We start from the raw sequence: 26,393 nt of genomic DNA on the forward strand, positions 1-26,393 counted from the left end.
TCCTTTAACAATAATATGTTTTAACGATATATATAATTGGGCTCATCTCTCAGGTTCTAAGTCAAAAGAGAGAGAGAGAGAGATAGAGACGGAGGGAGAGAGAGGAGGGTAAACGTTTCGTTCAAGCGGGTAACGTTTTTATCGTTTTTGCTCTTCTCCCTAGTCTCTTTAGGGGAAGAAGGTAAACGTTTCTAGAGTTTTATTCTTGTTCCCAGGCTTTTTGCGGTGAGAGATTTTAAACGTAGTTTATTTGATCTAGTGTTTAGTCTCCTTTCCAGCCACTGAATTATTGATCTTTCATTATGTTTTTCTGTTACATTGTAATACTGTTTTCGCGATTACTAACTTTTAATGAAGGATAGAATTGCGTGTTTCAGGTACAAACCACTTAAAGTTTCGAGTTCAGTGAAATAAGTGCAAACAGAAAATCAAAAGTGATAAAGTGATAAGCGCAAAGTGTTACAGTGTTGCGTTCGAGGGTTCGTCTGTTCGTGCCAGTTGTTCGCCTAGTCTGGGACCTCTTACAAGCTCCCAAGCCCAGGGGAGAAGTAACGTCGAAGGACTTATGGGTTCATCAGGCCTTGATCGACGAACAGACGTTTCCCTCCGGGGTTTCGGGTGTAACCAACTCACGTAGCCGACGTGATCACCCCACCCACACAAAGACGAGAGAGCCCATTTATTCCTCGTCTGCGGAAGAGGTTTCTCGCAGAAACCATGGACCAAATCTTGCAGCTTTTAAGTGCAAGTCGGTCCCTTCCGCGCAAGTCCAACTCCTAGGTGTAGCCATTAGCACTGGGTCAGTTCGGACTTGCTGCAGTACGACAACTGCACACCTCCCAGAGAGGCAAGGTGGTACCGCAACAGGCAGTAACTCCGTCTGTTGCCGCACCAGCTGTTTTAGACCCTCAGTCTCAACGGACAGTAGCTCCGTTTGTTGTTGTCTTTCATAGACCCTAGTGGTCTATGCTGCAGACAATGCAGTCTCAGCTTGCGGTTTTGATGCAGGAGTTTCAGGCAGAGAAGGTTAGCACACCTCCTCCTGCGAGCGCTCCTCCACCTCTGCGCAGTCCACCCTGCCAGACGTATGATGTTGAGGCTCCTCCTGCCTCCATGCGTGAGCTGCCGCATTGGGAGTTGCCAGGTACCAGCGCTATGCATCAACCTCCTCTTACCTTGAGGCAGGAGCCTCTTGCTATGCGGCAACCTCCTCAACCCTTGAGGCAGGAGCCTCATGCGTTGAGGCAACCTCCTCCACCCATGAGGCAGGAGCCTCATGCGTTGAGGCAACCTCCTCCACCCATGAGGCAGGAGCCTCTTGCTATGCGGCAACCTCCTCAACCCTTGAGGCAGGAGCCTCATGCGTTGAGGCAACCTCCTCCACCCTTGAGGCAGGAGCCTCATGCGTTGCGGCAACCTCCTCCACCCATGAGGCAGCAGCCTCATGCTATGCGGCAACCTCCTCTACCCATGAGGCAGGAGCCTCATGCTATGCGGCATCCTCCTCAAACCATGAGGCAGGAGCCTCATGCTATGCGGCATCCTCCTCAACCCATGAGGCAGGAGCCTCATGCTATGAGGAGCCTCATGCTATGCGGCATCCTCCTCAACCCATGAGGCAGGGACCTCATGCTATGAGGAGCCTCATGCTATGCGGCATCCTCCTCAACCCATGAGGCAGGAGCCTCATGCTATGCGGCAACCTCCTCTACCCATGAGGCAGGAGCCTCATGCTATGCGGCATCCTCCTCAACCCATGAGGCAGGAGCCTCATGCTATGCGGCATCCTCCTCAACCCATGAGGCAGGAGCCTCATGCTATGAGGAGCCTCATGCTATGCGGCATCCTCCTCAAACCATGAGGCAGGAGCCTCATGCTATGCGGCAACCGCCTCAACCCATGAGGCAGGAGCCTCATACTATGCGGCATCCTCCTCAACGCATGCGGCATGAGCCTCATCCCTTGCACATGAGCCTCATCCCATGCAGCATGAGCCTCATACCATGCAGCATGAGCCTCATCCCATGCAGCATGAGCCTCATCCCATGCAGCATAAGCCGCACGCCATGCAACATGCTCTGCTTTCCTTACAGCATGCTCTACATACAGCATGCTCTGCATACAGCATGCTCTGCATACCTTACCGCATGCTCCTCAGTCACACATCTTTGGTTGTTGCCAACTCACAAGACTGTCAAGCAGTTTCATAACGTTGCCTTCTGGTCTGCTGCTTTTGCACCAGTGAAACCCTCACTGAGAGAACTTAGCTTTTCTCGGATATGGTTCCTGTAGATGAGAAAGTGCTATTCTCCCTCCTTCTGATATTCCCTTGAGGACTCTGTCATTTGGCTTTAGCTGCTTAGCCTCCTATGGACTTTTATTTAAGCATAACATGCTTCCAGGGAGGGTAATGGTTCCACTTCAGTCGCTAACCCCGTCTGTTACCACTCCTGCTCCCTTAGACCTTGAGCTTTGTTGCAAGACATGCAGTCCAAGCTTAGTCCTTGTTAGAGGATTTTTTGTTTACGGAGTCAGTGTGTCACTGGGAAGACGTTCAACAACCAGCAGAAGTGACTTGTTGTGACGCAGTGCGGCAACCTCAGCAACCCGATAAGGAGTTGTCTGTACGACCCAGACAGTCTAGACAGCTTCGGGTTGTCGCTGTACTTCCTCGCTTCCCCATGGTTGACAGTTCACAGACTGTGCAGCAGTACCATGATCTTGTGTCCGGCTCCGTCAGACGACTGGCTTTTAAGAGCTCCCACAAGTCGTCGCTGTCTGGAGATTCTCAGATGGACTATGGATCTGACCAAGGAACTGGGCCTCCTGGTCAATTTTGAGGAGTCCCAGCTCGTCCCATCCCAGACCATTGTCTACCTGGGTATGGATCTTCAGAGTCGAGCTTTTCGGGCTTTTCCGTCGGCCCCAAGGATCTAACAAGCCCTAGAATGCATCCAGAGCATGCTGAGAAGGAACCGATGCTCAGTCAGGTAGTGGATGAGTCTAACAGGGACACTTTCATCGCTGGCCCTGTTCATCGAGTTAGGGAGACGCCACCTCCGCCCCCTTCAGTATCATCTAGCTGCTCACTGGATAAAGGACATGACGCTAGAGACGGTCTCAGTTCCTGTTTCCGAAGAGAGGAGGTCTACTCTCACGTGGTGAAAGAACAGCTTTCTTCTCAAGGAAGTCTACCTTTGGCTGTTCAGAAACCCGACCGCCGTCTCTTCTCTGACGCATCAGACACGGGCTGGGGTGCGACTTTGGACGGACAGGAATGCTCGGGAACATGGAATCAGGAGCAAAGGACACTTCACATCAATTGCAAGGAGCTGTTGGCGGTTCATCTGGCCTTGATAAACTTCAAGTCCCTCCAGCTTAACAAGGTGGTGGAGGTGGACTCTGACAACACCACAGCCTTGGCTTACATCTCCAAGCAGGGAGGGACTCATTCGTGGAAGTTGTTCTAGATCGCAAGGGACCTCCTCATCTGGTCAAAAGATCGAAACCTCACGCTGGTAACGAGGTTCATTCAGGGCGATATGAATGTCATGGCAGATCGCCTTAGCCGAAAGGGTCAGGTCATCCCCACAGAGTGGACCCTTCACAAGAATGTTTGCAGCAGACTTTGGGCCCTGTGGGGTCAGCCAACCATAGATCTGTTCGCTACCTCGATAACCTAGAGGCTCCCGTTGTATTGTTCTCCGATTCCAGACCCAGCAGCCGTTCACGTGGATGCTTTTCTGCTGGATTGGTCCCATCTCGACCTGTATGCATTCCCGCCGTTCAAGATTGTCAACAGGGTACTTCAGAAGTTCACCTCTCGCAAAGGGACACGGCTGACGTTGGTTGGCTCCGCTCTGGCCCGCGAGAGAATGGTTCATAGAGGTACTGCAATGGCTGGTCGACATTCCCAGGACTCTTCCTCTAGGAGTGGACCTTCTACGTCTACCTCACGTAAAGAAGGTACACCCAAACCTCCACGCTCTTCGTTTGACTGCCTTCAGCCTTTCGAAAGACTCTCAAGAGCTAGGGGCTTTTCGAAGGAGGCAGCCAGAGCGATTGCCAGAGCAAGGAGGACATCCACTCTCAGAGTCTATCAGTCTAAAGGGGAAGTCTTCCGAAGCTGGTACAAGGCCAATGCAGTTTCCTCAACCAGTACCACTGTAACCCAGATTGCTGACTTCCTGTTACATCTAAGGAACGTAAGATCCCTTTCAGCTCCTACGATCAAGGGTTACAGAAGTATGTTGGCAGCGGTTTTCCGCCACAGAGGCTTGGATCTTTCCACCAACAAAGATCTACAGGACCTCCTTAGGTCTTTTGAGACCTCAAAGGAACGTCGGTTGTCCACTCCAGGCTGGAATCTAGACGTGGTCCTAAGGTTCCTTATGTCATCAAGATTTGAACCTCTCCAATCAGCCTCTTTTAAGGACCTCACATTAAAACTCTTTTCCTCGTGTGCTTGACAACAGCTAAAAGAGTAAGTGAGATCCACGCCTTCAGCAGGAACATAGTTTTCACATCTGAAACGGCTACATGTTCCTTGCAGCTCGGTTTTTTGCTAAATCGAGCTTCCTTCACGTCCTTGGCCTAAGTCGTTCGAGATCCCAAGCCTGTCCAACTTGGTGGGGAACGAACTGGAGAGAGTACTTTGCCCAGTTAGAGCTCTTAGGTACTATCTAAAAAGGTCATAACCTTTACGAGGACAATCAGAAGCCTTATGGTGTGCTATCAAGAAGCCTTCTCTTCCAAGGTCTAAGAACTCAGTTTATTACTAATTCAGGCTCCTGATTAGGGAAGCACATTCTCATCTGAAGGAAGAAGACCTTGCTTTGCTGAAGGTAAGGACACATGAAGTGAGAGCTGTGGCTACTTCAGTGGCCTTCAAACAGAACCGTTCTCTGCAGAGTGTTATGGATGCAACCTATTGGAGAAGCAAGTCAGTGTTCGCATCATTCTATCTCAAAGATGTCCAGTCTCTTTACGAGAACTGCTACACCCTGGGACCATTCGTAGCAACGAATGCAGTAGTAGGCGGGGGCTCAGCCACTACATTCCCATAATCCCATAACCTTTTTAACCTTTCTCTTGAATACTTTTTATGGGTTGTACGGTCGGCTAAGAAGCCTTCCACATCCTTGTTGATTTGGCGGGTGGTCAATTCTTTCTTGAGAAGCGCCGAGGTTAAAGGTTGTGATGAGGTCCTTTAGTATGGGTTGCAGCCCTTTATACTTCAGCACCTAAGAGTCGTTCAGCATCCTAAGAGGACCGCTACGCTCAGTAAGGAAGACGTACTTAATAAAGGCAGAGTAATGGTTCAAGTTGTCTTCCTTACCAGGTACTTATTTATTTTATGTTATTTTTGAATAACTAATAAAATAAAATACGGGATACTTAGCTTCTTTGTTAACATGTATGCTGGTCTCCACCCACCACCCTGGGTGTGAATCAGCTACATGATTATCGGGTAAGATTAATATTGAAAAATGTTATTTTCATTAGTAAAATAAATTTTTGAATATACTTACCCGATAATCATGATTTAATTGACCCACCCTTCCTCCCCATAGAGAACCAGTGGACCGAGGAAAAAATTGAGGTGGTGTTGACAAGAAGTACTGGAGTACCTGACCACAGATGGCGCTGTTGTGTACACCCCCACCTGTATAGCGATCGCTGGCGTATCCCGACCGTAGATTTCTGTCGGCAACAGAGTTGACAGCTACATGATTATCGGGTAAGTATATTCAAAAATTTATTTTACTAATGAAAATAACATTTTTGTATTGCGAGCAGTCAAAAATAGGGGTTAATAAGAAATGGAAAAGTCCTTTTCACACACACACAGAGAGAGAGAGAGAGAGAGAGAGAGAGAGAGAGAGAGAGAGAGAGAGAGAGAGAGAGAGAGAGAGAGAGAGAGTGTCTGTGTGTGCGTGTAGTATTGATTCATAGTTTCGACACTTCCTTCAGATACACCAAGCCTCTTTAGACATTACTGTTGAGTGTTGTCATAACTTGTACAGTATATATGATATTCTGAACAATCCTGTATAATAATTTTATTAACATATTTCAATTTAAAAAATTGTTATTGAATTTTATTTTTTGGCTATCATACAGTGCATCAACATGTCAATGAAATCACAAATCATTTACCATTACATATATAATATTTTTAAGGTGAAGTTACACTATTTTTCAGGATGGACCCTGCTGAGGAAATCAAAGAAAAAGACAGACACCCATCTCTTAGGACAGCTGAACTAGCGCGTCACCAGAACAGTGTGTTAATGAAAATACAAGAATTGCAACTTGAAGAAGATTGCAAAAAAACTAAAGATGTATGTGAAATGTTGGGTTCATTGCATATGACTTTGATTAACTATTTTTTTTCTATTTTAAAGAATTAGAAAACAAAAAACTGATAATAATGTAGATCGTGAGATCATAGAGCTGGGAAAAATTATATGCATTACTGTATACAGTAATTATAAAGAGAGTATACATTATATGATTTGGTGATGAGTATTATATACTGTACTGTATTAGAATATTTGTTAGTATCTCAGTGTAAGTAGTGAATTTCTGTCAATTACTCACTTTCCAATATTTTCATTAGGTAAATACAAAGTTTTTCAAGGTATTTTATAGTCTTTACATTTTTCAGCAAAATGTGGTCTGCTGTTACCAAAGGTACCTGCTCCAGCTAAAGGAAATTAAACGACAACAGCGTTTACAGTACCAGCAGTATTGCAAGGAACGTGATGAAAATATAGAATTGGAAGTAATGAGATTGCAAAAGCAGAAGGAAGAAATACGTCAGACCCTCCAACAGAATGAGTAAGTGCTTTGTTTCTATGCTTAAACAAACCTTTTGTCTTTTAAATAGGGAAATGATTTCGGCACAACTGAAACTGCCATTGAAAATGCTTACGAGGTTGTTAATGACAGTTGGTGCATGTGGGTGAGAAGCCCCACCCAACCACCTGTTCAAAAATCCTCACTTTGAATTTCAGCTGCAACAAGTGGAGTACAGATGAATCATTGTGCCCTTGTAAGAACTTTTTCACATTGTTTTTCTTGCAGGAAGTGGGCTGGAAAGGGTGGATATTGCAACCTGTTTATGAGTACAGTAGATTCACACACACTTTTGTAGGGGCCATGATTGTTTGCAACCGTCCCTGTGGGACTAGTGCAGGTCGTGGCCTCCTTTGCAGTGGCAGACGTACAACCTGAAGCGGAAGAATAAAGCTAAGCCTTCTCCAGGGTCTGCTTTAGCAATGCTCGAGAAGACACTGAAGAAGTCTTTCTTGGTGAGTCTGTTGCTGCTGCTCCTGTGCATACAGCCCTAGCTCGGTCCCGAAGTAGTATTCATCAGGAGCAAGGAGCCATCGGATTTACATCGGCAGGTTTTTCAGGTTTTTGGTGGCCAGTGTTCATTGCACCCTATCAGAATTGGGAAGCTCTGCGTCCATTTCCATGGAGACTGCTGATGACGAGCTTGACGTAAGGAAGGCTTGGGCCTCCTTAAGTCTTTCAGATGGGCCCTCCTTGACTTTGTTGAGGGAGGTGGTAGCCAAAACCCATGGGATCACATGAACATGTACACCTTCCCACCCATGGGATCACCTAGACAGGTATAGGTATGTCTCCTTTGTTCAGCCTGATCTATTAGCAAATCAACCAATTGATGACTACAGCAGGACTCAAGATGTCCCTTGCGGCTCCCATTGGCCTCGTTCCGAGTGGTATCCCTATCTGTTAGCACTTCTAGTTGAGGTCCCAAGAGAACTACCTGAATGGTCAGCTGCACATTCAGAGGTACCACTTTCCTTAAAGTCTCTGGAACTTAATGGTTGGAGGCTATACAGCATTTCCTCCTAGCAAACTGCTTTCTGCAAGGCATTACATAAATGTCTGGGACCTGCACTGTTCCTCTGTAGCTGTCTACAAGAGGAAGTGGATCATCTCCAATGGTGTCATAGATGAGATACCTCTCTGGTAGGAGCAACTCTAGCACAGATCGTGGATTTCCTCATCTTCCTTTGCTGAGAGAAACGCCTCTCGGTCCTGTCTGTTAAAGGCTACTGTTCAGCCTTAGGCATTGTCTTTCAGCTGAGGGATATAGACCTCGTCTTGTTGAAGTTTTCTATGCTCACTTGGAGTTTTGAACAGTCTTAGCCCCCCAGGATCTCAGACTGCGAGAATGGGACATAACCCTCGTTCTGAAGGCCCTTACGCAGACCCCATTTGACCCTTTGAAAAGGTTGTCAGACAGAGGTCTGGCTCTCAAGACTGTCTTTAGCATCAGCAAAGAGTGTGTATGCTCCTGACTTTTGCATTCCTATCGCTATATGGAGGATTGTTTCTTATGCTGTTGCCTTATAGAACTTCCCTGCCAACTGGTACCTTTGAAGTTGGTTGGTGATCTTTAACCCTGTTTGATCAATTGCAGGTAAACAGGCCTACTCGGACAGTAGGCTGATAGTGGTATTGTTCACTGTACTGCCTCCTTCCAATACACAGAGTTCACACATCAGCCAGTATCTTTGGGGTTGGTTAGCAATCATGAGCCTGGTGTGATAGCCACCGCTGTTTCATGAGCTGCAGGTGAACGGTCTAACAGGACCGATTTGCATCCCCATATGGTAGGCCAATAGTGATTTTGTTCATGGTATGAGCATCGTTTACGCTACTCCTTGTGTAGTTACCAAGTGTAGCCGATGGAGCCTATATGATGATCAGTACCAATGGGGTTGGTTAGTGACCATAAATTTTGGGTAACAACGACTAGTTTTCACTTTCAAGCACGTACATAGTTTTACCATCAACTGGTACCTTTGGGGTTGATCAGCAAGGTGAATCTGGTACAGCAGTGACCATTGTTTGCTCCAGTATCAGGTAATCGATCCTTCTTAACACAAACTCCTAAGTGATTAAGGAGAGAGATATGCAGTCATGTGAAGCTATCCTCTTCCTCTTCCCCCTCTGATTAGGACAATTATTCTCAGTATCGGTCCAGCAGTGCCGTAAGACTCTTCACAATACTACCTCTTTCGTTCTATTGCTTCATTCTCGGTATTAAGCATAGGTACAACTTCGATTTTCTGGAATTAGATGGCCTATCATCTTTAATTTGGACATAACTATTGGATTTAATTGAGACTAGACTTTTGGAATGTTGATGTAGCCATTGTATCTGGCTATTACTTAAACTCCCATAAGTAAGCTTTTAAAAAACCTTCTAAACTCCTTCATATAGTAATATCACTCAATTTCAAGGACAGTATAAATTAAACTATATACCATAGCTAATTAAATTTGTTTTGAGTCCAGGCAGAACTCAGCTCAACCATATATTTATCCTAATTTAGTTTACAGTTGGTGATATGCTGCATCAGTCAAACATCTAAAGGAAACTTTTTTTTTATAGACAGTTTTTAAGGTAATAATTATGGTCAATTTATTATTTTTTCCATTCAGTAGCAGTGGACCAAAGGGTTCCTGCTTTGAGTGTAGTTTCTGGCTGTGACTTCTTCTCTTGCATTTAACCTTTACATCATTTGCCCATAATAACATCCTTTGTGGCGTAGACACCCTGGAAGGTTTAACTCTACATCAATCTTAGTCTTAATGGATATGATCTGTCCATTGGTACTTACGTTGCTCCTGGGAATGCTGTAGCTTTTAAGAGCTTAAGTATCCCAAACCAGGATATTTCCTTAGCTTTAAAGTGAAAAGTTCTCGTTGTAACTCAAGATTTTATGATTTCAATTTGCTAAGGTTACTTTTTACATAGCAATCTTCCTGTCATGATCTTTGTTGTACTCCTTGTATATCCTTGAGACACCCATTCATATACTTCTATACTGTGATCAAAACATCCAGGACTATTAGTAGCACACAAAATTGGAATTATGAGATTTAGTCTGTGAAAAGATATTACACACATCTTCAAACAACACATAGAATGAGAAAACCTGTGTCATTATGTTAATTTTCTATTTGTTTAACTAACTGAATTGATACTCTTATTTCCAAAATTTGTAATATAATTGTTTGGTGTAGGCTTTTTACATTATTATTATTATTTTTTTTTTTAAAGCAGTAAGAAAGCATAAAGAAAATATTATATTCCTAGTTTCACTTGAACTTTTACTATTTTTCAGTCTTGAATATGACCAGTATATAGAGCAGAAATCATCAGAACTTAACCAGCTCATAGAAGCTGCTGAGCGCAGGGAAGTAGAACACAGAAATGTTATTGAAGGTCTTGTTAATGATCTGCATACACTCAAGGCTGCTTATATAGAAAAATACGAAGAAATGAAGCAGTTACTGAGGTAAGTGACATTTATTGTTGTACTTATGCTGGTAGATTGATTAGTCATCAAAGGTAGATTTGTCATAGAAATTGTTTATATTATACCATGCCCTCTGTGGCTGCTGGGGCATAGCAACAATTAGAATAGTGCCAACGTATCCCTACTTGTCAGAAGAAGTGACTAAAAGTGACTGGAAACCCCTCTCCTGTATTTTGATTTCCTGAGAGATATCAAAGAAGAGGAGATGGGTGATAGTGAATATACTTATTTGTGATGCTTGCATCGCATATTTCGTTCTCTGATATTTTTTTCTTTTGTTAGTCTGAGTTAATTTAAAGATAGTTTTATCTACTTTTACTGCTCCCTGCACACAAGTTTTGTAGTGTTTGAATGTGCATGGATCAGAGTAAAAGATATGAGTTTGAAGTATGTTTTGGAATAGAAGGATAGATGTACTGGCCTTTTGTGAGACAAAGAGAAAAGGGAGCGGTGAAGTGACTGGTAGAGTGTCTGGGATTGAAAGGGGAAAAGCAAGAGAGAGTGTGGCTTTATCGCTGAGTGAATGGATGACAGGTAAAGTAGTGGAAACGGAGGATGTATCATCTAGGTTAATTTGGGTAATGTTTAGGGTGGGTAGGTAATGTTGGGCTTTTGTTAGTGCATGTGGGTCAGGTTGTGAGAAAGTGAAGAGCAGAATGAATTCTGGAATGAATGAATTAGGTGTGTAGAAGGATTGGGTTAAAGGAACTATGTAATTGTGATGTGCGTCTTAAATAACTAAATTCCAGAGTGGGTGCTGGAGAGGTAGAAGGTATCATTTGGAAGTATGGTGTACCAGGTGAAAATGAGAGCGGTGAGAGACTGGTAGGTACGTGTGTTGAAAAAGAGCTGGTGATAAGCTGTAGTTTTTTTCAAAAAGAAAGATAATAATAAATATACATGGCTAAGAGTGGCAAATAGAATAGTGGTAGAAAGGGCATTAATGGATTATGTGTTGATATCAAGAAGGATGTTTGGAAGATTGAAAGATGTGCATGTGTTTAGGAGTATGACTAATGGTATGTCTGATCATTTTTGGGGGGTGAAGGAAAATTAGTTGAAACAAAAGAGTAGGGTATGTAAAAGGGAGGCAGTGAAGGTTGAAGGATTAAAAAAAAAACGAGGTAAAAAGTGATTATCAAGAAAGGTTGGAAGTAGCATAAGACAGGGTGAAGGTGAGAGAAACTAGTGATCTAGAGGAGTCGTTGAAGTTGGTAAAAGAAAATTTTATTAGGATTGCAAGTGATATGTGTGGCAAGAGGATTATTGGAGGCAGCAGGTGGAAAGGTGGAATGAAGAAGTGAACATGAAAGTGGAAGATAAAAAGAGGGTATTTGAAGCATGGCTGCAGAGTAATAGTGTAGAGAAGTATGAAAGATATAGAGAGAAACATGTGGAAGTAAAACATAAGGTAGTTGAGGCAAAGAGGGCAGCTGACTGGAGGTGAGGTCAGGGATTTGGGTCTTTTGTATGAAGAGAATAAGTAGTAGTTTTGTAAGGAGTGAAGAGAGTAAGGATGGGGGGGATCGAGAATTGAAGACAGCAAGAGATGAAAATTGAAGGTTCTTGAAAGGAGAGGAGACCAGGAAAAGTTAGGCTGAATATTTTGACAGATTGCTGAATGTTGAGGATAATGGGAGGCAAATATAATTGCTGTTGCAGGTGTTAAGGTGTCAATAATGGGAGATAAGAATGAGTGAGAGATTAGAAAAGAGGAAGTGAAGAGATCTCTAGATGAAATGAGAGCAGGAAAAGCACGTGGTATGGATGGAGTGAGGGTAGAGTTGTTAAAGGAAGGGGGTGGGACTGTACTTGAATGGTTGGTAAGATTATTTAATATATGTTTTATGTTGCCAATGGTACCAGAGGACTGGCGTTGTGTATATATTGTTCTGCTATACAAAGGTAAGGGAGATGTGCATGTGTGTTGTAACTCAAGGGGTATTAGTTTGTTGAGTGTGGTTGGAAAAGTGTATGGTAAAGTGCTAATTAGCGGGTAATAGGATTAAGGATATAACAGAGGGTGCAATCTTGATGGAGTTATTGAAGGTCTTGTTAATGATCTGCATACACTCAAGGCTGCTTATATAGAAAAATACGAAGAAATGAAACAGTTACTGAGGTAAGTGACATTTATTGTTGTACTTATGCTGGTAGATTGATTAGTCATCAAAGGTAGATTTGTCATAGAAATTGTTTATTTTTCAATATTAATCTTACCCGATGATCATGTAGCTGTCAACTCCGTTGCCCGACAGAAATCTACGGTCGGGATACGCCAGCGATCGCTATACAGGTGGGGGTGTACACAACAGCGCCATCTGTGAGTAGGTACTCAAGTACTTCTTGTCAACAAGAACTCAATTTTTCCTCTGTCGTGCCGCCGGCAAGACCTACTTGGATACGCTGTTGATTCTGGAGTTGTTGTTCACGATTTGGTGATGTATTCACTCTAGAGTTTAGCCTTCGCTATTCAGGAAGCTTTATCATTAGCTTAGCAAGCTTTTGGAATTAATTTGGATTAATTGTTAACGAACTTTGCTAGATTTTGGAATTCCCCCTTGACTACTTCTAAATTCAAGATGTCTGACCAGTCTCAAGTCCCTAAGTACAGGCAGTGTAGCGTTAGGACTTGTGCTAGGCGTCTTCCGAAGGCCTCTATAGATCCTCACACCGTTTGTTCCAATTGTAGGGGTAAATCCTGTCAATTGGAAGATCGATGTGGGGAATGCGCTGGGCTTTCGGAATTCGATTTTAACGAATTCCTTAAAAATGCACGTAGGTTAGAGAAGGAGAGAATCAGGAGGAGTTCTTCTCGCTCTGTGGATTTTTCCTCTCCCCATGCCCCTCAACCTTTTCCTTCCCCTGTGGTGGTGACTCCCGAACCTGCTACTAGTGCTCAGCCATCCATGGCGGATATGATGCGTGCCATTCAGGCTCTCGGTGACAGAGTGGAGTCATTGGCTAATGACCGTAATCAGCTCTTGGCAGATGTCAAAGAGCTGAAAGCGAAAAGTGCAGTGGGAAGTGTTATCAGTGCTAGTGATGTGAAAAGTGTCAGTGTCAGTGTTGCGCATGAGGGTACATCTGTGCGTGCCAGTCATCCTCCCAGTCCGGGACCTCTTGCAAGCTCCCAAGCCCAGGGGATAAGCAATGTCGAAGGACCAAAGGGTTCGGCAGGCCTTGATCAGCGTACGGATGTATCCTCAGTGGTTGCGGACGTATCTGTCAAAGATCGTCCTATCCACAAACAGACGAATGAGCCCTTAAATTCCTCGTCTGTGGAAGAAGTTTCCAGGAGGAAACGATGGACCAAGGTTTCACGACCGCTCAAACGTAAGGTCCCTTCCGAGCGAGTCCAACGGCCCAGGTGTAGCCACTGGGTCAGTTCGGACTCGCCGCAGTCATCCGATGACTGCACACCTCCCAAGAGAGGTAGAGTGGTTCCACAGCAGGCTACTGCTCCGTCTGTTGCTGCTCCAACCACGGTAGACCCTAAGTGGTCCATGCTGCAGACTATGCAGTCTCAGCTTGCGGCATTCATGCAGGAGTATCATGCTGAGAAGGTTAACACTGCTCCTGTTAACCTACAACCCGCCGAGGTTGTGCGCTCAGCAGATACTGCGGCTGCCTGCTCCCACACTCCACCTGTGAGAGCTCCACCACCGATGCGCAGTCCACCCTGCCAGACGCATGTTCTTGCTGCACCATCCGTTGACATGCGTGAGCTACCGCATCAGCAGTGGGAAGGTGCTGTAGAGCTGCCGGGTTCTGACACTATGCGGCATTCTCCGCAACCCATGCGGCATGCTCCGCATACCATACAGCATGCTCCGCATACCATACAGCATGCTCCGCAACCCACCGCAACCCCTCCCACGCACCAGCACTCTGCTTTAGTTGTTGCCAGCTCGCAGACTGACCAGCAGCGGCATGATGTTGGATCCGCAGCAGCTACGCATGCACCCGTACTGCCGGATTCAGCCGTTCAGTTTTCTGCTCTGCCTTTGCCACTTCCTACTCAGCTTTCGGATGATGGAGTATCGGATGACGAAGCTGCACATTTGGATGAACCGCACTCTGACTTTGAAGGGCCCAAGTCTACGCCTCCCTCCTTAGACTTTCGTAAAGTCCTTGCCTTGTTCAGGGACTTGTATCCAGAGCACTTTGTGTCTGCAACCCCTCGCTCTCCTCCCTCCGAGTTTGCTCTGGGCATGCAGTCTGCTGCTCCTGCCTTCACCAAGCTTGTTCTCGCACGATCATCTAAGAGAGCTTTGAGGGTTATGGGAGAGTGGTTGCATTCCAAGAAGCAACTGGGAAAGACTGCTTTCATCTTTCCGCCTACCAAGCTTGCTTCCAAGTCGAGCGTCTGGTATGCCACGGGAGAGGAACCCGGCTTGGGAGTTCCTGCCTCTGCCCAGGGCGACTTCTCAAGTCTGGTTGACTCTCCCCGCAGGTTGGCTATGAGACGATCGAAGATCTGCTGGTCCTTTTCTGATATGGATCATCTGTTGAAGGGAGTCTTTCGTGCCTTCGAGATCTTCAACTTCCTCGATTGGTGTTTGGGAGCCTTAAGCAGGAAGACTTCCCCTTCGGATAGGGACTCTGCCATGCTGATCATGTCTAGCATGGACAAAGCCATTCGGGATGGGTCTGGTGAACTTGCGGCTTCGTACGTGTCGGGAGTGCTCAAGAAGAGAGAACATCTTTGCTCCTTCTTATCGGCTGGTATCACTCCTTGCCAGAAGTCAGAGTTGTTGTTTGCTCCTCTCTCCAAGTGTCTGTTTCCGGAGGAGCTGATCAAGGGGATGGCTGCCTCGCTTATCCAGAAGGATACCCATGATCTTATGGCATCTTCCGCACGTAAGGCTAAAACCTTTCCTTCCGTGCCTAGACCCTTCCGGCCTGCAGCAGTAGACACACCTGCAACTAGGTTCATCTCGCCCTTTCGTGGCAGAACCTCCAGCAGAGGAGGTACCCGTGCCGACAGTCACCGTGGCAAGTCCAAGAAGGGTTCCAAGTCCGCAAAAGGCAAGTTCTGACTGCCTTACTCTCCAGACAGCAGTGGGAGCCAGACTCAAGACCTTCTGGCAAGCTTGGGAGAGCAGAGGTGCAGACGCTCAGTCTGTGAAGTGGCTAAGGGAGGGATACAGAATTCCGTTCTGCCGCAGTCCCCCTCTAGCTACGTCTCCCATCAACCTCTCTCCCAACTACAAGGAGAAGGACAAGAGGCTAGCGTTGCAACAAGAGGTGTCGCTCTTGCTACAAAAGGGAGCGGTAGTCATAGTCCGGGATCATCAATCCCCGGGCTTCTACAACCGTCTCTTCCTGGTAGAGAAGAAGACAGGAGGTTGGAGACCGGTGCTGGACGTCAGTGCTCTCAATGCTTATGTCACCAAGCAGATGTTCACGATGGAGACGACGAAGTCGGTCCTAGCAGCGGTCAGGCAGGAGGACTGGATGGCCTCGTTAGACCTAAAAGACGCATACTTTCACGTCCCCATCCATCCAGACTCCCAACCTTTCCTAAGGTTCGTCTTTGGAAAGGTTGTGTACCAGTTCCAAGCCCTGTGCTTTGGCCTAAGCACGGCACCTCTTGTGTTTACCAGACTGATGAGGAATATTGCGAAATTCCTTCACTTGGCAGACATCAGAGCCTCCCTCTATTTGGACGACTGGCTTTTAAGAGCTCCAACAAGTCGTCGCTGTCTGGAGAATCTCAGATGGACTATGGATCTGACCAAGGAATTGGGCCTCCTGGTCAATATAGAGAAGTCCCAGTTCGTCCCATCCCAGACCATTGTCTATCTAGGTATGGAGATTCAGAGTCGAGCTTTTTGGGCTTTTCCGTCGGCCCCAAAGATCAATCAAGCCCTAGAATGCATCCAGAGCATGCTGAGAAGGAACCGATGTTCAGTCAGGCAGTGGATGAGTCTAACAGGGACACTTTCTTCGCTGGCCCAGTTCATCGAGTTAGGGAGACTCCACCTCCGCCCCCTTCAGTATCATCTAGCTGCTCACTGGAGAAAGGACATGACGCTAGAGGCGGTCTCAGTGCCTGTTTCCGAAGAGATGAGGTCTACTCTAACGTGGTGGAAGAACAGCATTCTTCTCAAGGAAGGTCTACCATTGGCTGTTCAGACCCCCAACCACCGTCTCTTCTCGGACGCATCGGACACGGGCTGGGGTGCGACTCTGGACGGACAGGAATGCTCGGGCACATGGAATCAGGAGCAAAGGACACTTCACATCAATTGCAAGGAGTTGTTGGCAGTTCATCTGGCCTTGATAAACTTCAAGTCCCTCCAGCTAAACAAGGTGGTGGAGGTGAACTCCGACAACACCACAGCCTTGGCTTACATCTCCAAGCAAGGAGGGACTCATTCGAGGAAGTTGTTCGAGATCGCAAGGGACCTCCTCATTTGGTCAAAAGATCGAAAGCTTTCGCTGGTAACGAGGTTCATTCAGGGCGATATGAATGTCATGGCAGATCGCCTCAGCCGGAAGGGTCAGGTCATCCCCACAGAGTGGACCCTTCACACGAATGTTTGCAGCAGACTATTGGCCCTGTGGGGGCAACCCACCATAGATCTATTCGCTACCTCGATGACCAAGAGGCTCCCGATGTATTGTTCTCCGATTCCAGACCCTGCAGCAGTTCACGTGGATGCCTTTCTGCTGGATTGGTCCCATCTCGACCTTTATGCGTTCCCGCCGTTCAAGATTGTCAACAGGGTACTTCAGAAGTTAGCATCGCACGAAGGGACACGGTTGACGTTGGTTGCTCCCCTCTGGCCCGCGAGAGAATGGTTCACCGAGGTACTGCAATGGCTAGTGGACGTTCCCAGGACTCTTACTCTAAGAGTGGACCTTCTGCGTCAACCTCACGTAAAGAAGGTACACCCAAGCCTCCACGCTCTTCGTCTGACTGCCTTCAGACTATCGAAAGACTCTCAAGAGCTAGAGGCTTTTTGAAGGAGGCAGCCAGAGCGATTGCCAGAGCAAGGAGGACATCCACTCTCAGAGTCTATCAGTCTAAATGGGAAGTCTTCCGAAGCTGGTGCAAGGCGAATGCAGTTTCCTCAACCAGTACCACTGTAACCCAGATTGCTGACTTCCTGTTACATCTAAGGAATGTAAGATCCCTATCAGCTCCTACGATCAAGGGTTACAGGAGTATGTTGGCAGCGGTCTTCCGCCACAGAGGCTTGGATCTTTCCACCAACAAAGATCTACAGGACCTCCTTAGGTCTTTTGAGACCTCAAAGGAACGTCGGTTATCCACACCAGGCTGGAACCTAGACGTGGTTTTAAGGTTCCTAATGTCATCAAGATTTGAACCGCTCCAATCAGCCTCTTTTAAGGACCTCACATTAAAAACTCTTTTCCTCATTTGCCTAGCAACAGCTAAAAGAGTCAGTGAGATCCACGCCTTCAGCAGGAACATAGGTTTTACATCTGAAACGGCTACATGTTCCTTGCAGCTCGGTTTTCTGGCTAAAAACGAGCTTCCTTCCCGTCCTTGGCCTAAGTCGTTCGAGATCCCAAGCCTGTCCAACTTGGTGGGGAACGAACTAGAGAGAGTACTTTGCCCAGTAAGAGCTCTTAAGTACTATTTAAGACGGTCAAAGCCATTACGAGGACAATCAGAAGCTTTATGGTGTTCTATCAAGAAGCCTTCTCTACCGATGTCTAAGAACGCAGTTTCTTACTACATCAGGCTTCTGATTAGAGAGGCACATTCTCATCTGAAGGAAGAAGACCTTGCTTTGCTGAAGGTAAGGACACATGAAGTTAGAGCTGTCGCTACTTCAGTGGCCTTCAAACAGAACCGTTCTCTGCAGAGTGTTATGGATGCAACCTATTGGAGAAGCAAGTCAGTGTTCGCATCATTCTATCTCAAAGATGTCCAGTCTCTTTACGAGAACTGCTACACCCTGGGACCATTCGTAGCAGCGAGTGCAGTAGTAGGTGAGGGCTCAGCCACTACATTCCCATAATCCCATAACCTTTTTTAATCTTTCTCTTGAATACTTTTTATTGTTGTTTTTTAGGTTGTACGGAAGGCTAAGAAGCCTTCCGCATCCTGGTTGATTTGGCGGGTGGTCAAATTCTTTCTTGAGAAGCGCCTAGGTTAGAGGTTGTGATGAGGTCCTTTAGTATGGGTTGCAGCCCTTTATACTTCAGCACCTAGGAGTCGTTCAGCATCCTAAGAGGACCGCTAGGCTCAGTAAGGAAGACGTACTTAAAAAAGGCAGAGTAATAGTTCAAGTCGACTTCCTTACCAGGTACTTATTTATTTTATGTTTGTTATTTTGAATAACTGCTAAAATGAAATACGGGATACTTAGCTTCTTTGTTAACATGTATGCTGGTCTCCACCCACCACCCTGGGTGTGAATCAGCTACATGATCATCGGGTAAGATTAATATTGAAAAATGTTATTTTCATTAGTAAAATAAATTTTTGAATATACTTACCCGATGATCATGAATTTAAGAACCCTCCCTTCCTCCCCATAGAGAACCAGTGGACCGAGGAGAAAATTGAGTTCTTGTTGACAAGAAGTACTTGAGTACCTACTCACAGATGGCGCTGTTGTGTACACCCCCACCTGTATAGCGATCGCTGGCGTATCCCGACCGTAGATTTCTGTCGGGCAACGGAGTTGACAGCTACATGATCATCGGGTAAGTATATTCAAAAATTTATTTTACTAATGAAAATAACATATTATACCATGCCCTCTGTGGCTGCTGGGCATAACAACAGTTAGAATAGTGCCAACGTATCCCTACTTGTCAGAAGAAGTGACTAAAAGGGACTGGAAACCCCTCTCCTGTATTTTTATTTCTGAGAGATATCAAAGAAGAGGAGCTGGAGGATAGTGAATATACTTATTTGTGATGCTTGCATTGCATATTTCGTTCTCTGATATTTTTTTCTTTTGTTAGTCTGAGTTAATTTAAAGATAGTTTTATCTACTTATACTGCTCCCTGCACACAAGTTTTGGAGTGTTTGAATGTGCATGGATCAGAATAAAAGATATGAGTTTGAAGTATGTTTTGGAATAGGAGGATAGATGTACTGGCCTTGTGTGAGACAAAGAGGAAAGGGAGCGGTGAAGTGACTGGTAGAGTGTCTGGGATTGAAAGGGGAAAAGCAAGAGAGGGTGTGGTTTTATCGCTGAGTGAATGGATGACAGGTAAAGTAGTGGAAACGGAGGATGTATCATCTAGGTTAATTTGGGTAATGTTTAGGGTGGGTAGGTAATGTTGGGCTTTTGTTAGTGCATGTGGGTCAGGTTGTGAGAAAGTGAAGAGCAGAATGAATTCTGGAATGAATGAATTAGGTGTGTAGAAGGATTGGGTTAAAGGAATTATGTAGTTGTGATGTGCGTCTTAAATAACTAAATTCCAGAGTGGGTGCTGGAGAGGTAGAAGGTATCATTTGGAAGTATGGTGTACCAGGTGAAAATGAGAGCGGTGAGAGACTGGTAGGTACGTGTGTTGAAAAAGAGCTGGTGATAAGCTGTAGTTTTTTTCAAAAAGAAAGATAATAATAAGTATACATGGCTAAGAGTGGCAAGTGGAAGAGTGGTAGAAAGGGCATTAATGGATTATGTGTTGATATCAAGAAGGATGTTTGGAAGATTGAAAGATGTGCATGTGTTTAGGAGTATGACTAATGGTATGTCTGATCATTTTTGGGGGGTGAAGGAAAATTAGTTGAAACAAAAGAGTAGAGTATGTTAAAGGGAAGCAGTGAAGGTTGAAGGATTAAAAAAAACAGAGGTAAAAAGTGATTATCAAGAAAGGTTGGAAGTAGCATAAGACAGGGTGAAGGTGAGAGAAACTAGTGATCTAGAGGAGTCGTTGAAGTTGGTAAATTAAAATTTTATTAGGATTGCAAGTGATATGTGTGGCAAGAGGATTATTGGAGGCAGCAGGAGGAAAGGTGGAATGAAGAAGTGAACATGAAAGTGTAAGAGAAAAAGAGGGCATTTGAAGCATGGCTGCAAAGTAATAGTGTAGAGAAGTATGAAAGATATAGAGAGAAACATGTGGAAGTAAAACATAAGGTAGTTGAGGCAAAGAGGGCGGCTGACTGGAGGTGAGGTCAGGGATTTGGGTCTTTTGTATGAAGAGAATAAGTAGTAGATTTCGAAAGAAGTGAAAAGAGTAAGGATGGGGGGGGGGGGATCGAGAATTGAAGACAGCAAGAGATGAAAATGGAAGGTTCTTGAAAGGAGAGGAGACCAGGAAAAGTTAGGCTGAATATTTTGAAAGATTGCTGAATGTTGAGGATAATGGGAGGCAAATATAATTGCTGTTGCAGGTGTTAAGGTGTCAATAATGGGAGATAAGAATGAGTGAGAGATTAGAAAAGAGGAAGTGAAGAGATCTCTAGATGAAATGAGAGCAGGAAAAGCGTGTGGTATGGATGGAGTGAGGGTAGAGTTGTTAAAGGAAGGGGGTGGGACTGTACTTGAATGGTTGGTAAGATTATTTGATATATGTTTTATGTTGCCAATGGTACCAGAGGACTGGCTGTGTGCATATATTGTTCTGCTATACAAAGGTAAGGGAGATGTGCATGTGTGTTGTAATTCAAGGGGTATTAGTTTGTTGAGTGTGGTTGGAAAAGTGTATGGTAAAGTGCTAATTAGCGGGTAATAGGATTAAGGATATAACAGAGGGTGCAATCTTGGAAGTACAAGGTGGTTTTAGAAGAGATAGGGGATGTATGGATCAGATTGTTACAGTTAGGCAGATATGCGAGAAATATTTAGCAAAAGGGAGGTAGTTGTATTTTGCGTTTATGGATCTGGAGAAAGCTTATGATAGAGTTGATAGGGAAGTGATGTGAAATGTGATGAGGTCACATAGAATTGGGGGAAGATTGTTGCAAGCTGTGAAGAGTTTCCACATAGGCAGTAAAGCTTGTGTTAAGATAGGAAATGAAGTAATTGAGTGGTTTCCAGTTAGTGAGGCTGAGACAGGGATGTGTGATGTCACCGTTGTTGTTCAATTCATTGTTGATGGAGTTGTGAGAGGTGAATGCTCAAATGTTTGCTCAAGGATTAAAACTAATAGATGAGAGTGATCATGAGTGGGAGGTAAATCAGTTGTTGTTTGCAGATGATACTGTATTGGTTGCAAACTCGGAGGAGAAGCTGGGTTGATTAATGCCAGAGTTTGGAAGGTTGTGTGAGAGAAGGAAGTTGAGAGTTAATGGAGGTGAGAGTGAGGTTATGAGATGCGCAAAAAGGGAGGGTGGTGCTGAGTTGAATGGTGAGAGTGGTGGTAGCTTGAATGGTGTGTTACTTGAGGAAGTAGATCAGTTTAAGTATTTAGGTTGATTATTGCTGCAAATGGTGGTGTGGAAGCAGATGTATATCAGAGTGAATGAAGGATGTAAAGTGTTGGGGCTAGTGAAGGGAGAAGTAAAGAATAGAGGGTTAGGAATGAATTTTAAGAGAGTTCTGTATGAGAAAGTGATTGTACCAACTGTGATGTTTGGATTGGAGTTATTGGGAATGAAAGTGACAAAGACAGAGAAATATAATGTGTTGGAGATGAAGTGTCTGAAGAGTATGGCTGGTGTATCTTAATTATATAGGGTAGGGAAATAAGTAGTGAGGGTGAGAACGGGTGTAAGAAAATATTTAGCAGCTATTGTGGATATGAATGGGTTGGGTGGTTTTGCCATGTAGAGAGAATGGAAAATGGCTGTCGGCTGAAGAAGGTGATGTATACAAGAGTTGATGGGGAAAGTACAAGGTCTTAGGTAGATGGATTGAGTGAAGAATGCCTTACATGACAGGAGGATACATGTGAGAGAGGAAAAATAGCGTGCTAGAAATGAGAATGAATGGCGAGCAATTGTCACGCAGCTCCGGTAGGCCCTGATGCTTCCTCCGGTCGCCTTGGTGACTGCTGAGGTAGCAGCAGTATGGGATTCAGCATATGAAGCTTCATTTGTGGTCGACAACAGGGGAGGGTAGGCTGTGGCACCCTAGCAGTACCAACCAAACTTGGGTGAATCCCTTGTCAGGCTCGGAGGAGCAAAGAGGACAAAATTCCCCTTTTGTTCTTTTTTTATGTCGTCTTCCCCCAAAAATTGGGGGAAGTGTCTTGGTAGATGGATAGATACTAATAGTGTAGTGAAAATTAGTTGACTAAAATTTCAAGTTTGTTGATGTTGATTAGAATCTTGCAAAACCCTCTTATGGAATGGTAGTCTTGAAGTAAAGTGCCAAAATGTTTGCTACTGTTTTATTTAATTTTTTTTTTTTTGATAACTTAGAAAGTATTAATTGTTAGGGAAGATAATACCCATTATGTGCCTCATTTAAGATACTATATACTGTACATACTGAAAGTATTTTATAGCACTGTATCCTTTTAGTTCCTAGCTTGACTTTACAATGATTAACTGTGTACTGCATTTGCTTGCTAATCAACCTTACCTTTCAAATGTCACAATTTTTGCAAAGTGTGACAACAGCTTGCTGCCTTTATATCTAATCTATTCGACTAGGCAGTATCGTTGCACTTAACTGTGGTACTTCAACACTGCCTAACTCTGATTTCTGCTGCCTTCTTATGAATAAATCCCATGGTAGAGAGACATGCAATGTGGCTTAATGGTCTTCTAGATTATAATTGGCTTGGTATGACTGTTGTAATTTTAACCCTTTTACCCCCAAAGGACGTACTGGTACGTTTCACAAAACTCATCCCTTTACCCCCATGGATGTACCGGTACGTCCTTGCAAAAAAATGCTATAAAAATTTTTTTTTTTCATATTTTTGATAATTTTTTGAGAAAATTCAGGCATTTTCCAAGAGAATGAGTCCAACCTGACCTCTCTATGACAAAAATTAAGGCTTTTAGAGCAATTTAAAAAATATATACTGCAAAATGTGCTGGGGAAAAAATAACCCCTTGGTGGTTAAGGGTTGGAAATTTCCAAAGAGCCTGGAGGTAAAAGGGTTAATCAACTCTTGGATTTTGAACAAGTGTCCCTAAGTGTTCTCATCAAGTCTTTGCCCATAAGGTGGTACAGTACTTATAACATTTTGTCTTACCACCTACATATCAATCCAGGCTAATTATGACTGATGAATTTGACAGGAAACAAAGTTTGTAAAACATCAAGCTATTTTTTCTTACATAAGCTCGTCCATGAAAGAAAATTATCCCCCTCTTTTTATTGTCACAATAATTTTGCATGAAGGAATGAGGAATGCTATTATTACCTACCAATTGGTTAGAGCTGTTAGTGTGTTAATTATTTCTAAATAATGTATTGAGTTTCTTCATGATATCAGATTATCTGTTTAGAAGAATTAGAATCCACAAATTAATGCTAATTATGATAGATTGGTTCATATAAAGAAAAGAAAATACTAACAATAAAATTTAATTTAATACTTACTTGATGTGATTTATTTTGTATGTTTCTTTGCGTCATTTCAAAAGTATAGAATGATTTTATGAATAAAAATCAACCTGGATTTTCTTAAAGTTGGAGTCCATTTGTATAGATTTTTTTTTTTTTTTAATGAATACTAATACGCCTTCATAGATTCCATGGCAAATATGTTGACATTTTTGTGGCTTATGGTGTTCTAACAATCCAGTTATATATAGATTGACTTGTTAATAAAGATGAATTGCCCACTCGAGCAAATTCTGTATGAAAATTTTTTATTATTATTGTTGTTGTTGTTATTATTATTATTATTATTTTATATTTATATTGAGTTTGCTTTCAGGGACTTGAATAGCGATCAGTCTCTAAATATCACGGTTGAAACTATGAAGAATGAAGCAATAAAGCCTGTTGACAATATATTAGAGCTTGTGACAAGAGAAGCTCAGACTAAAGAAGAGCTGACAGAAGTTAAAACAAATCTTGATACAAATTTAAACTATTTGGATGGAATTGTTCAGACTCTTAGTAAGTATATTTTTTATTATTTTGTGATTACTGTGAAGTTGTTTGTAATGAATTTTAAGAAGCAGCATTTTGTGTAGAATGCCATGGCTACTCCTGTGTTCTTAAGAGTTTAAGCACATCATTTATTCCATGATTCATAGCTGCAAGTCTTATTGTGAGCTTCTCGGCCTTAAAAACAAAAACACATATTTTCTATCCCCTTTATCTCATCCCTCTGGGTAGCATGCCAGTGCCAGATTTCTTTCTAATAGCCCCCCCCCCCCTTACACCACTCTCTCCCCCCCCCCCACTAGCTTCACCACTGGTTGCCATCCCATTTGCTGACAATATAAGCCCACTTATTTCCTATTGGGTAAAAGTTCTGAGACTATAGGCAGTTTAGCTCTGACAACATTGTCATGATCTACTAATATTTTAATATACTGCTAGCAGTTCATCCTTTTATTTATCTCATTCAGTTCTCTTGGAATTCAATATCAGTCATCCATCCCAAATCGCTACTGTGTTTCTACCAATCTTTATAGGCTGAATATATTAAGTTCCCTGATAGAAAATCATAGGCCTATGATGATAAAAGTATGAACAATAATTTACATTATCTAATATGGTTTACATTGACCTACAATATTCATCAAGTTGGAATAAACTTACATATACATTATTCACTTGACCCTATCATTTTCTCTATGAGATATATATTAATGTTGCTTAGGCCTATCTGTTTAATCTTTTTCATAAAAAATATAACTCATAAGGTTGAAAATACTTTGGATTTTTTAACCAGATATTTTAGAAAAATTTAGTGTCTTTTGAGCTTGTTGAAAAGAGAAGTAATTGTTTGCTTACATTAAATATATATATATACATATTTAGGTAAAATTTCAAGAATTTTAATGAAATCTTTTTGTAACAGTTATAAAGAGAGAAGAACAAGAGCAGCAGGAATCAGAACGTGTCAACTATGAAGAATCCCAAGCAAAATTGAGGGTTGAGCAAGAAAAGCAAGCTCTGGCAATGGAAAATGAATTGTATCAGGCTAAACAAGCAGTTACAAAAGTCGAAGCAACAGAAGAAAATCGCCAAGCTATAATCATCACTCAAGGACAGAAAAGGTATTTGCTACTTTCTTAATTTGATTACGCTTGAAGCCGCTCTGCGGGTTAGTTCAATAAAAAAGAGCATTCTTAAATCTTAATAGTAAATATTTCCCCATTTCATGAGTTGATATTTCGTTGTATGAATTTATTCTTTGTTTTTTTAGTTTTATTTCATTGGGAAATTAGGTAATTAATTTTTTATAGCATTTATGTGCTGCACCTTGTAAACTAAGGCCTACAGGTAACTTGGTTTTAGAGTTATGTGCAATTTTTGTCTAATCTGGTCACAAAAAAACATAGGAAATTTACAGTCATAGTTCTGTAATGAACAAGAAAAATTCCTTCATTATTAATAATGTCCTGAATTCCCTTGAAGTGGCTGGAAACCTCTTAATATAAAAGAAGGAAAATTCATGGACTTGCAATTTGAAATAAATCATGGATTGACATGCAAGGTTGACTACTCAGAAATTATCTAACTCCACAAACCAGCAGTAATGCAAATTTTTAATAACTTTCAATATTAGAAAGTTTATAATTTACTTGTGTAGTAATTGTTACCGTATCATGAATTAGTGTGACAAGGGTAACTGAAACACATTGCTAGAAACTCACAGGGCTACCCTGAAGGATTTGTACTTTAATTAAAAACTGGAGCAGGTAAAGTTTCTTGCACAAATGGATCTCTGGACTCCTAAGAGATAAAGACTTAATTTCTCTTCTCTATAAAGCTCTTAAATGGCAAATGGAGTGGGAGAAAGGGCATTAATGGATTATGTGTTGATAATAAGAAGGATGTTTGGAAGATTGAAAGATGTGCATGTATTTTAGGGTATGGCTAATGGCACGTCTTGATCATTTTTGGTTGAAGGAAAATTTTTTGTAGCAAAATAGTGCGGAAGGTTGAAGAGTTGAAAAAACAGAGGTCAAAAGTGAATATCAAGAAGTGTTGGAAGTG

The 26,393-nt window shown here is 43.2% G+C and overlaps 1 protein-coding gene across 1 annotated transcript in view; it reads left to right on the forward strand.

Moving 5' to 3' along the window:
* Positions 1-26,393, forward strand: part of Gle1 (nucleoporin GLE1) — a 46,168-nt gene that overhangs the window by 6,790 nt on the left and 12,985 nt on the right. The window contains exons 3-7 of the mRNA XM_068364459.1: positions 6,206-6,344; positions 6,671-6,843; positions 10,173-10,346; positions 24,154-24,338; positions 25,252-25,450. Coding sequence (XP_068220560.1) covers positions 6,206-6,344; positions 6,671-6,843; positions 10,173-10,346; positions 24,154-24,338; positions 25,252-25,450 — 870 coding nt within the window. The remainder of the gene's footprint in view (positions 1-6,205; positions 6,345-6,670; positions 6,844-10,172; positions 10,347-24,153; positions 24,339-25,251; positions 25,451-26,393) is intronic.

This window comes from Palaemon carinicauda, chromosome 41, assembly GCF_036898095.1.
Source record: "Palaemon carinicauda isolate YSFRI2023 chromosome 41, ASM3689809v2, whole genome shotgun sequence".
In the NCBI taxonomy this organism is placed as follows: Eukaryota; Metazoa; Arthropoda; class Malacostraca; order Decapoda; family Palaemonidae; genus Palaemon; species Palaemon carinicauda.